Source organism: Strix aluco, chromosome 10 (assembly GCF_031877795.1).
Source record: "Strix aluco isolate bStrAlu1 chromosome 10, bStrAlu1.hap1, whole genome shotgun sequence".
Classification (NCBI taxonomy): domain Eukaryota; kingdom Metazoa; phylum Chordata; class Aves; order Strigiformes; family Strigidae; genus Strix; species Strix aluco.
This window is the reverse complement of record NC_133940.1, coordinates 15,453,947-15,466,111: the sequence shown is the minus strand read 5'-3', so window position 1 is coordinate 15,466,111 and position 12,165 is coordinate 15,453,947. Positions and strand designations below refer to the sequence as shown.

Genomic DNA, 12,165 nt, shown 5'->3' with positions numbered 1-12,165 from the left:
CCAATAGCCTAGATCCTCAAGCAGGGCCACGCATACAACTTTGAGAATATTGGGTCTGAGCTGCTTTATTGAGGCAAGTGGCAGTGTGTGCATGGGTATGTTTCAAGCAAGGATAGATATTTTTCAGGAGTTTGGACCAAAAAGGCTATTTTGAGAAAGAACTGAATGGGGTTTGCAAGTGATCTGGCCAGGGGAGTCTGCCTTTTTCTCTTTTGGAGAAGACAGACTATGTATTACATTCCTTGCAGTGTATCTCCATCAATGTCAGTGGACTTCAGCCAGACTGTCCTTTCTCTACTTCTTCAGCCTTCCAAGTGCATAACATTCTGCTGATCCAGGAGTTTTCTTAGCATTTCTGTATCATGATTGAAATACATTAGTTCACCCTCCACAAACTGGTTTAGAGACAATATTAAGAGCTCAGCCCAGCTCATCACAAGGCTGACTGCTACTCTGCAGCCACAGGGTGCAAAAGCCATTGGGCCACGTCATTAAAGCAGTGTGGTTTTAAGGTCTTCCACAGCTACAAACAACTGCCCGGTGTCCCTTAGTAGCAGCTTTAGATTCACAGCTCTGTTGTGTTGTAGAACATTAGTTAATAATCTTGGTGGCATGAGGACTATTTGCCTTTGAAGTAATTCCTGGTCAATTGGGTCAGTCAAAGATCCAAACCACTTACCAGACAGAAGAAGATATATTCCGCAACTCTAGCCATGTAAAGGACCTGTACCAGGTCCTAACCTTCCCACAGATCCTAAAATTCCTCGCCAGTCTCTGCTGGGAAAAGTGGCCAAGGCACTAAAGGGTGGTGGCCTCCGGGAGAACGTCTACGCTCTTATATGGGTTCAAGGCTAGAGTTTGCCCTCCAGAGCAAATGCTGCAGTTGGCTGCACTGCCCACATGCTGACTGCCTTTCACCAAGGCAGCTCGGAGCAGGACGGTGGCACAAGAAGGGATGGAAGAGGTAGGGCAGAGATGAGCTCAAGCCCATACTCCGTCCTTATGGGGCATCATTGACTTAAATCACATAGTGTAGTAAATTCAGGTTGAATTTTGCAGGTTGGGGCCTGACAACAAGGACGGTACAGAAGTTGTCTCAGGTATCATAGAACTGACCCTGTCCAGGTTTGACCCCAGGACAGCAAGGGCTCTGCAGGCTTTCTGTAGGAGAGAGGAGCTTGGGAAAGAGTAGAAAACTTGTTGATGAGTACTCTATTCTAGCATGCAGACAGAAATGCAGAACATCTCCGGGTTGTTCTTTTCAAATAAGTTTGAAATATTAACTGTGATGAATTTGTTAAAGGTATGAATCACGGAGTGGTTTTTGTCCACCGTAAGGAAGGGTCTTGGTTACTCCCTACAGTGGACCGTGCATGATTTAATGGTATTTGCTGTAAAGAAGGAGCAATCAGTAGAGATAGTCCAGATGACATCTCCATTTGGTCTGAACCTTTTGAGGATTTTAACAACCCTTGATTGGTAAATTCTATAGCAAGGGGAAGCGAATTAATTCTCTTTCCTAAAGCCATACTAAAGCTTTAGCTTTGTATTTAAAAGAGGTCTGAATTAATAATGCGGCAACGTACAAAAGTTGTCTGATGAGCTCTGTGAGTGCATTTTGTGAGGCTTTTTCCTTTGTCTGTAAGTACCCGACTGTGTGCAGCCTTCCTGTGCCCAGGCCGGCCAGCGCTGGTCCCGCAAAGCATGTGTTTGTGTGTGGGTAGGAACCGCTAACTGAATGGAAAGAGTCGCATTTCTTTGACACACGTTGCTGTGGTACCTGGGTGCTAATCACCGTATTTTGCCTTCTCTAGCACCTTCCCAGCCGAGGATCTCAAAGTGTTTTACAAACATTAATTAATTTAGCTTCACAACCCTCGTGTGAGGTAGGTGGGTGATGCTATCCCGCTTTCCAGATGAGGACACTGATCTGCTTGGGTAGAGTCGCCTCGCTCCTGCGGTTAAAACCAGGGGAGGCGATGGCCTCGAGATGGCCCTTGCGAAGCCTGCCACCCGTCACGCGGCCGGGGCTGCCCTCCCCGCAGAAGGAAGAGCAGTTCTGCATGCAGCAGAGGGGATCCAGAGATGGCCAGAGCTTACAGCAACCTGCTTCAGAGCCCTGCTCCTCTCTCCTTCCTGCCCTTCTCTGGAGTTGTGGTTTCCAGCTGATCACGCTACCCTGAGGCTGAAGGAGGGGTTATCCCTCACCAGTGGTGTTGTGGGGAAGGAAATACAGAAGTAGCTATAGTACTGTTCCCTGTAGTCTGCACTTTGGTGGCAACGTGCCTCCCTCCTGTTCCACTTTCGTTCACCCAGAGCCGCCCTTTCTACACCATCCTTTACAACAGGTTGCATAGGTCCCAGCTTGATGAACCTCCCCCTTTCCGTGGGAAAGCTGTAAGGGCAGCATCCCCTCACCCCGTTCCTGCGCAGGAGCTGTGGTTCATGAATGTGGAAATTACGCCTCTAGAACCTGAAAGTGTAGCCTTGCCAGGCCATCCATTGGTACCAGTTTGGATTGAGCAGAATCAGCCTTTTCTGCATTGCGTGCAGCCATTTTTGGCTGAAACCAGACTGGTAAATTTAAAACGAACCCTATGGAAAAGTCCTACAAACTTTCCAAAAGAAAATAATGAGTTGCCCTTTGTATAGGCAGAACAGTGCTGAAGCGGTGCGGGTCCCTGCAGCGTAGTGCGTCCTCCAAAGCAGCGCTGCTCCGTTGTGGTGCAGGAACCGGTGCCAAGTGGTCCTCGGGGTCACGCTGCTCGGGGCTGGTCACCGGGGCATATTGGGGCTAAACCGCTTTCCGGGCGTAGCTGGGAGGGAGGGTTAAAACAAGCTTGGAAACAGCAAGTGTTAAATTTGTGAGCAGGTGAATGATGTGGTTGTCTGCCTTCGTCTGACCAGACTGATAACTCCTATGGCCTGGCCACGTTTGTGCCTCGTTAGGTCACGCAGGACTTTTCCATGAGGGCAGGCAAAACTTGGCCAGTACAAAAAGTAATGAATATTTTCCAAATCTTCAACTCGTGGTCTAGTATAGGTAGCCTCTGAGATGAGAGTTTAGGCAGCTGCTGCATTCCTCCATAGATTTGCCGTCTCTAGCACATCTCCCTGTTATTTGGGACCCTGGTTATTAAGTGATAAGAAGCGATAGCATGACGAAGAAAGACTACTGACCCAATTGCACTTTGACTGATCTGTTTCTTTTTCCCCCCAATCATCGATGCAGGTGTGAGCTACTCCAAGTCGGTTCCTCCAGCCTACCCACCACCCCAGGATCCATTAAATCAGGGACAATACATGGTGACAGATGGCATATCCCAGTCCCAGGTCTTCGAGTTCACCGAACCCAGACGCAGCCAGGCACCATTCTGGCAAAACTTCAGCAGGTTAACACCATTCAAAAAATAATACCTAGAGAGATGGAGAATTTTAACTTAAAAGAACTAAAATTTAAAAATAAAAATAAATAAAATTATATTTATAGATGGACCTTTTTTCGGAGAAGCACTGTTGCAACTAAGTATATATACATATATATATATACACACACACATTTTAAAAATAATAATATATATACATATATGTATATATATAGAAGGACCAAAAACTTTTTTTGTTGTTTTTGGGAAGCAATCTGCTACTAGATACTAGGAAGCACCAATGATTTCTAACCATGTGACCTATTTTATTTTATTCCATTGGTTGGACATCTTTTTTTTTTAATTTCTTTTCTTCTTCATTTTCATTCAAGTCGTCACTGGCATCCCAGAATGCTTTCTCGCTTGTGTGAATTCGTCATTGAAGTTCCTCATGGACTACATTGGTGTATATTTTATTTGATTTTATTTATGGGGGGGGTTGTTTGTTTTTTGGAGTGCCGGGAGGTCTCTGCTCCCTCTCCCTCCCTCTCCGTCCCTTCCTTGGCTGTCCCCGGAGTTACCATTTCAATGAAGAACATCGACCCTTTCCCCGTCCCCATCCTGCATTCTCTGGTCTGACTCGTGCCTGTCTGGATGTGCTCCCTTGTGCACCATGCTCTGCTGTGCAGTATTTCTCTGGCTTTAACTGTTTTGTTGTGGGCAGGTGAAAAGAAGCAGAAGGGGTATCAGCTATTTAGGAAGCGAGAGATGGGTTTTCCTTGGTTAATTTTTTGCATTTTTTTTAAGCACTGTCTTTTTCTCAGTTCAGTGTGATTTGTTCACACTTGGAGTAAGACTGAGAAAAGAATATCAGGGGCTTTTATTTCTTTTGCATTTAGTTTTATTTCTGTGGGGTTATCTTTGATTTGTTTTCTTTTTAAGCTGAGACACGACTCTGAAAAGCCCACTCCTATCTTTGTTTTCCATGCAAAGATAAAAGCTTAAAAACTGATGGCTTCATGCCCTCCATTCCAGCTAGAGGAAAATTGGCTATTAGGCTCCAACAAATGGCCAGTTTTCTTTCTTCAGGAACTAAGGTCCCATCCTGTTGGCCACACACACGCCTGCGTTAATGAACCACTAATTGCCATTACAGGAGCAATGATCCCAAAAGTGAGGACCATGACTGCACGCACTGCCTGCTCTACTCTATTCCATAAAAGATCCCTGCTTCACTTGGGCACTGACCTCCCAAGCGAAACACGATCTGCTGGTAGCGACCCATTAGCAGAAGGATCACTGCCTAAGTAATTGGAAGTATTTACCTGATATTTAATGGACCCAAGCTGCAGAGGAGTTGAGCACTGCCTTTCAGGAAAGATAGGGATGTGACCTGAGAAGTTTAGCCATATGACCATGATTACGTGACCTAATCTAAAAAAGTGATCAGTTTAGCCTAAACAACATCAATGGTTCAGCAGAGGTGTATCAGTGTCAGTGGGCTCTGGAGTGATTAGCTAAACTCTCCAGGTCTCTTTTCTCTCTCTTTTTCTCCCTCTGGAGATTCATAGCCCTATTTTCAAACGTACAATTTCAGCCTTAAGTACATTTGTTTGCAAGTGAAAAGCTTATGTTTAAGCTTGTAAAACAGACCATTGTGCACTAGGATGATTTTTTTTTTTTTCCTAGGGCAAATGAGACTGTTAAACCAGATTTAGAACTTAAAAACTTGCAGAGTTATTCTGCAAGCTCCTTTGAATATGTGGGATGAAGTGATTGATCACGGTATTTATCCTTTTCTTTTGAATCTGATACACCACATAAGCACTCCAGGCCAACTAATGTGGAGATACATTTTTTTTTTCTCCCCTAAGAAATACAAATGAATGGGAAGAGCAGAGAGTGTGATTTCAGTATTTCCATGGAGCCTGTTTTATTTCAGGGCATATTACAAGGCAGTGGCTATATTTTTTATTTAAGTACAAAAATAATCTCAGCACTTTTCGGTAATCTAGAAACTATCAGTAAACAGCAAAGCCAGACTAGTGTTTTGGAGAGGAAGAGTGGCCCCTCTGTGACAGGCAGCAGCGAAACACCGGGAATCCCAAATAGGAAGCAACCCAATTTTATATCAGAAATTATTTTTATGCTCTTTTGTATCTTTGCATTTTTATGGTCAGATTTTAATATTGAATATGTAGCAAATATTATTTTGTTTCTTTAACAGAATGGGTATTTAAAGAAGTGAATGAAATGGGTTCTCAGAAGTTAACTGAAATGTTTTACTGTTTCTGAATGGCTGGAGAGATGCAGAGAGAGAGAGAGAAAGAGAGAGATTACAAACTGTTGTCAACATGATGAAAATTTCACTATTCCTTTGCCTTTTTAATTGCTTAGGGAAAAAAAGTAACAAGCACATTAGTTAAGCCTCTTCATTTACTGTTTTGTGCCTCAGAGAGTGAGAATGAGACATCCATAATTTTTATGAGAAGATGCTTCCTAAATATTCAGCACTAGGAAAAAAGAAACACCACCGCCACACCATTATTTGCATCATAAATCAAGACTCGCTTGATCTGACAAGGCCTCTTGTTGGACTCGCAGCTTCTTTCTTAAGTGGAAGGCCAAAACAAACTAGCATTGCTCGTGCTTGCCGAAGCCAGGCGGCAGGCAAAGCAGATGCAGGCGTTTGTTCCAGAGGGAAGAGGGGCTTGGCTCTCAGGCAATGGCATTCAAGAAAGCTCTTCCCCTCCATAAATTGCCAAGGTGCTGCAAGAGATGGAGCATTGTCACAAAGAAGAACCTGCACTGGGTCCCACTTTTACTACCTACTGTGGCTTTCCCAATAGGGAGCAGGGTTGGGCTGCCTCGTGTCCGAAGCGCTGGAAGCAGCGCAGATGCAATCAGATTGGGGTGATTTTGACTGAGCAACTGATACAGACTTTCATTTCAATGCCAGACAGGAGGAACCCACTTACCATTCCATATGCAGAAACAAGAGAGTTGTAACAAACTTACATGTTTACGGTATTATCTCTGGCTGAATCTATATATATATATAAAAAATAAAAATACCCTCTTCCCTAGGTAAATGACATGCATTACCCCTTGACCTAGACACTAGAACAGAGGATCTAAATTCAAGACTTTCGCCTCCCCACCCTCTCCAAAAAGATCAAACAAGAACCAACCTAGGTGCATCTAACAGTTGTAAATAGAAAATAATACATAGAGAAATATATTTGAAATTTGTTTCAGTTTCTGGATGGTCACTGGCCGTCCATTGCAATGTTATTGATAGTACACTGTGGTGCTTTGGGTTTCTGGTTTTGTTCTCTTTATGCTCTGTCATCTTTTCATTGCAGCTACATTTCAGGGAACATGTATATTTAGTAGCTATTGTAAGTTCTGCATGGCATCACCAAGCTTATTTTTCCTTAAGAAGAAAAGAAGAGTCTGTAGGAGTTTAAAGGCACTATGACGACAGGGACTTGTAGCAGAGAATTTAAAAAAAAAAAAAAAAAAGGTTTTTAAAATTCTAGTTTGAAGCCAAATACTGATATTTTAGTGCTTTTGGGGTTTTAACAGTAAGAGCAAAAAAAAAAAAAAAAAAAAAAAAGAAAAAAAAAAAAGGATTTTGGTAACCCAGCTGATCCGCACTTGCCAGTTTTATTATTTTGTTTATATTGGACTGTTTGACCCTGTCAAACAAGTGTCAAAGTTGTGTGTATAAAACAAAAAAAGTGTTTAAAAAAGTGTTGTAAAGACACTGAGCCTTATGAAAATATTTATGGAATTAAATAAAAAGAAGTGAAAAGGCATCTGAAGGCATTTTAAATCATTTTCCTCAGAGCGGTCTCACTCTTTTCCCGAAGGCTGAGTACGAATCGCTGGGGTGGGGCTCCAGCTTGTCAGCAAAGCAGACACTGAGACATTCGTGTGTAACCAAAAAATAGGTTTGTTCTGGAAATATCCCACTTCCCCCTTGCTTTGTGTCCTCCATCTGAACTGAGTGAAATGATTAATGAGTAGCTGGAGGTTTAATGCTGACAAAATACCGCCTTGCAAGTGCTGGCAGGGGTTGCTCTAAGTGGAGCTTGGATCAAGTCTTCTGCTAAACATGGTTTTAAAATGCTTTCTGTTACTGACCTTTGCTCAGCTCCAACCCCAACTTCAAGACAGACGAATTCTCCAAACAGCCTCTAATCACAAATACCTTGTGAGCAACATAAGCAGCATTTCAGAGCATGTGGAAGTAGAGCAGGGGGTGGGTTTTCGAGGGGAGGGAGCCTGGCCACGCGCTGCTCCGCTGCAGAAGGCTGAACCTGAGGAGATCAGCAGGCTCCTGCCCTGGTTTTTCCCTTGGCATGGAGGGAGCAAGTGCCCACAGGGAGAAGGAACCGGGTGCTTTACCCCTGAAAGGCAAAGTGGTCTCTCCAGGAACCCAGTGGCATTTCACAGGTAAGACAGTTGAGTTGTGTATTTCTAGATAGCCCAAAAATACAGTTACAACCAAGAAAACTGGGGTTATTGCACCATGGCATCCAGACCTGGTAGTGGTTGGGAGCAATGCCTGTTGTCACATGGAGAAACACACAGGCACATGTACCAGGTTGCTATAAATAACTGCAGCCGAAGAGCTACGTTTTCAGTAATGACACTGACTTTCTGCTCTTTCCTGTCTGTCCTGTGGGTGCCTGTCTGAGTGAGTGATGGCCACTTTGCTGGCACACAGACTGACTGCATCTTCAGCCCACACATATTAGGAAACCAGTCAAAGGGAATGAGAAAATGCAAAAGCCAAGCAGCTCTGCTCTGGGAGAAAGAGAGAGATGGGATAGAGGCAAAGCTGTGAGCTGCAGGGCCAGAGTTTGAGTGGGTTCAGGAGCAGGCTCACCCAGGCCTCAAGCATAGCTTCACATTTGCCTACTGCTTCAGCAATACCCCAAGCCAAGCTTTTATCTCTTGCTTACATTGTTGCTCGCAATGAAGAGGCCGTTGGTGCCGTGCTGGGGTTCACCTGACCCAAGTGATCCTGTTCCTCTTGTGGTGCGTAACTGAAGTCACTCAGCATTGGCACAGTGCAGTTTCCCAAGTATGCTGCTGGGGAGAACTGGCCCAAAATGCAGTTGGGTATAAAACCTCCCCTTGAAGAACACCGCTCCTACCCACACTGTGGTCTTTGCAGGCCAAAATTTGCACAAATATTTGCACTCCCCTCTGAGTTTGCAAATGTGAGCTGTGGGAAAGGAGAGGGGGGTTCTCAGGGCGAGCACGAGCCATGTGCATTGCCCAAGCTGTGTAATGTACCACAAAAAGCTCTGGCAAAGAGAGAATGGGGAAGAAACCAAATCACCCAGCATGTGTGCTGGGAGCAAGAGCACTGCCAAAGCTTACTCAGAAGCAGTAACGACCTCCATGCCCCTGCAACACGCTCCCAGGCCTGGCTTGCTTTCGTGGCGTGGTCAGAGAGAAGAGCACTCCGTGGCTGGGATTGCCACTGCAGCCTGTCGTTGAGAGTCATATATTTCATCTAGCAACAGTATTAGTTTGTTTTTAGCATTCTCCAGCTACCCAGCATTCAGCCAGCTACTACGAACTTTGGTTGCATAAAACCAAAAACCAAAGAAACCCAGTTTAAAATTAATTTCTCTTGCAGGGTGCTAGGTTCATTAGGCAGTATTTCTGGGTAACAGACCAAACTGACCCTCTGACGTAGCAGTAGGGGCACTCCAGGACAAACGCGGCCAGCTGATCTCTGAGACCTTGATTCAGAAGCTCACTGAAATGCATGCCTAAGTCCGCCATTTTGCAACAAAGTTTTTATTACCTACGTCAAAGTACAGAATTCAGTCCTCAGAATGAATGATAATCAGTAGGGAAATGACTTAAAATTAACATCTACATTGATTCTGCCTGTTTTGATGGTCTGTCATGCTCCCTCTCCTCCCTGCACAGTTACCAAGCTGTGTGGCTGAGGGCACGTTGTTGTGCAGAATATGGCGACACCGTGTATAGCTGGCAGCTTCCATGGGTAGAGTCAGGCCCTGGCTCTGCTTGGGAACCGTAGTAGAATGAGTAAAGCTTTTAGGCTCATATGTTTGTGACATGACAGGAATGTTGTATGAATGACTCTGTACATCAAAGCCATCTCTGTTTTATCCGTGTGTATATATCCATGGTATTACAGCTGACCTTTTGCTTTTTAAGGAATCAGACTTTCAATCTGACTGATGGTGCTGGGATTACAATGAATTTTCTTGTTATTCTGTAGCTAAGAAGCAGCACCAGGTTTTGCACTAAGTACAATAGCAGGTCAGCACGCTCCAAAGCATGTAATGAACCATCTGTGCTGGGTTATTAAAGAACAAACTGGAATTGCATGTTGCTGGGGATGCAGCAGGAATGACTGGCATTTTCAAGAGTTTCTAAGCACTGTCCACTTGAGGGTTTTGCAATCCTTTGCTGCTAAGGAAGGACACTAATTGTTTAACTGCAAATATAATCTCCCCAAAACTGCAGGTACAAAATGTAAAACTGTGTTTATTTGTCTGAATCTCTTACCTTTGCTATGGAAGAGAGATACATGGTATTTCTTAAATGCTTTTAATGTTCACATCCTTTTTTTTCCAGCTCTTTCCAGGCAAAATGCATCCTGGTGAAGATTTGCATCTCCTCATTTCAGAGCCACAGTAATTTGTTGCCTCTTGCAGTTTTGACAGGGTCTCTGGGCTCAGCCCTTTCTACAGGCCGGGCTGGGCAGCAGCAATGGCTCAAAAGTGTTTCCCTGTTCCAAGAGCCCCCCAGAGCCCATTTCCAAACCTCCCTCCAGCACCTCGCTGTTGACACAGCAGCCAAAGCCAGTCTGGTGGCGTGCACATTGTCTGAGGGACACAGAGTACTTTCCTCTTCTTTCAGTACAGGTTACAGCAGCAACAAAATAATCTCCAAGACAGGAGCACTGCGGGTTTTTTATTTTTCATTTAGGAGAATATATAGAAAAGTTAAACCCTTGCAGAAACACTTGCCTCATAAAGAAAACATCAGTCCTTGAAAAAGTGCTCTGCTCTGGGGCATCTTGTCAAGTGAGTGTCACCACTGGCTACCTCTGCGGCTCACAGCTGGGGAGAAGAGTTGGTAATCGCATTTTGAACGGAGATGAGTACACACACAGATCTTCATACACACGCACTTTCTTGCCCTGTTGCTATCATAGCAGAGAGCCATAACGTACGCAGCTAGAGCCTGTCTGGCTTTTATACCCACTGTATAGCTGGAGGGGAGCAGACACACATTTATGCTAGGATCTAGGTTTTTCAGAATAAATCATGGTACTCAACTGGCTTATAAATAACCTCTGAGAATTCAGGCTCCAAGAGACTCCGTGGCATCTTCCTGGCTGGTCCTGGAAGTCAGTGGAAGTTAACTTCAGAAGAGAAGTTTTATTCTCTTTTTAATACATGGAGAAGCAGTAAAAGACTATATTGGTATATTTGCTTCTCTTTTTAGCTCACTTAGAAAAGCTGTGAAGCTTTTATTCATGAAGCAAATACTCAGAGGCTGTGGATGTGTGCATTAAAGCCTTTGCAGGTTCATAGGAAATCAGAAAATAGGTGGCTCTTGCCCACAGCACGGTTTGCCCTGGCTGGTGATGCCAAACAAGTAACAGCCATCATCCATGCCAGCAGGGCCAGGGCTCCTCTTATCTGTACAACAGCCATCCAGAGGCTCCTCTGAATCAGTGGGATTTTTCCCTAGAATTGTGTAACTGAGGTTATAAAAAAAAAGAAATCCGACTCATGACTGTTTTCTGAACAGTCAGAACAACCGAACAACAACAAAATTGGCCCAGTGACCTACCACAGGCTTAATACAGGTGTAACTGAAAGCAGTACTTGATCCAAGGGGTTAGTGACTGGGCTGATCCAGACTGGAAATGCTTGGAAATAGTTTAGCTCAGCCACTTAAGAGGAAGTACCTCTTCCTCCTAAAGACAGTGATTTTTAAGGCAGGTTTTATATAGGCTGGATTGATACTGTATCACATTCACTGCAGAAGTGTGAAGAGAGCAGCGGGTTTGAACAATTAAGTCATTTACAGAACTGGAAGTCACTATTGTCTTTGTCCCAGGAAGCCCTTTGTCACAGGCTATGTCATCATTCCAGGTGAGAGCTGGCCTGTCTAGGTGATGGTCTGAGCAGAGCTTTGTTGAACTGTTGCCCAGGTTGTTTTAATATCAATTCGATGCTGGCTGACCTGGACATTTGATAACTTCTCCACCATCAGTCACTCCCGTGCTGCCCAGGCCACAGGGTTTTTTCGAGTTGAAGGTATTTTAACATGTCTTAAAGTGGACTTGCTTTCCACATATTTGTGCTATCACATTTGTTCTTTGTTTTCTGTTTGGAAGCTGGATAAATGCAAAGAAGTGCCATTTGATGTATTTTAACTCTCCAGCAGCCAGACCAGTGCTTTTCCTGTGCCAGAAATGAGCAACCTTACAGCACACTCTGCTTCCCATCCAGTTCTCAGCTGACGTGAAAGTGTGCCCTTTTTACAGAGCCTCACAGGCCCAAATCCAGCAAACGACGAGACAGGCAAATTGCACTAATGGTGCAATTGTAAAAAATTCTGTCACTCGCTGCCTTATCTGACCTAAAACACATCACCTGTATTTCGCAATTTATTTTTCGGTTTGGCTGGAGCCAAGCTTTGTTGCGTTGGTGTCCATGGCCAGCTGCAGAGGGCCCTTGCACTCCTAGGGGACCCCCAAGTGACACAAAAGCCTGTGGCAGTCACC

The 12,165-nt window shown here is 44.4% G+C and overlaps 1 protein-coding gene and 1 long non-coding RNA gene across 12 annotated transcripts in view; one reads left to right on the top strand and one right to left on the bottom strand.

Annotated features, from left to right (window-relative positions):
* ARHGEF9 (Cdc42 guanine nucleotide exchange factor 9) overlaps positions 1-7,186 on the top strand; it is a 221,387-nt gene extending 214,201 nt beyond the window's left edge. For 8 of the 9 annotated variants that reach the window (XM_074835375.1, XM_074835380.1, XM_074835383.1 and 5 more), the window contains one exon: positions 3,233-7,186. In XM_074835375.1, coding sequence (XP_074691476.1) covers positions 3,233-3,414 — 182 coding nt within the window. In that variant the 3' untranslated portion in view covers positions 3,415-7,186. The remainder of the gene's footprint in view (positions 1-3,232) is intronic. The other variant, XM_074835376.1, reaches the window with a different exon arrangement.
* LOC141927939 (uncharacterized) overlaps positions 1-12,165 on the bottom strand; it is a 75,595-nt gene that overhangs the window by 11,437 nt on the left and 51,993 nt on the right. Inside the window, exon 5 of one of the 3 annotated variants that reach the window (XR_012624634.1) lies at positions 3,285-3,417. The exons of 1 other annotated variant lie outside the window; for it this stretch is intronic. This is a non-coding gene — a long non-coding RNA (uncharacterized LOC141927939). Of the gene's footprint in view, positions 1-3,284; positions 3,418-9,970; positions 10,487-12,165 lie in introns of those variants that run through there. One more of the 3 variants, XR_012624636.1, reaches the window with a different exon arrangement.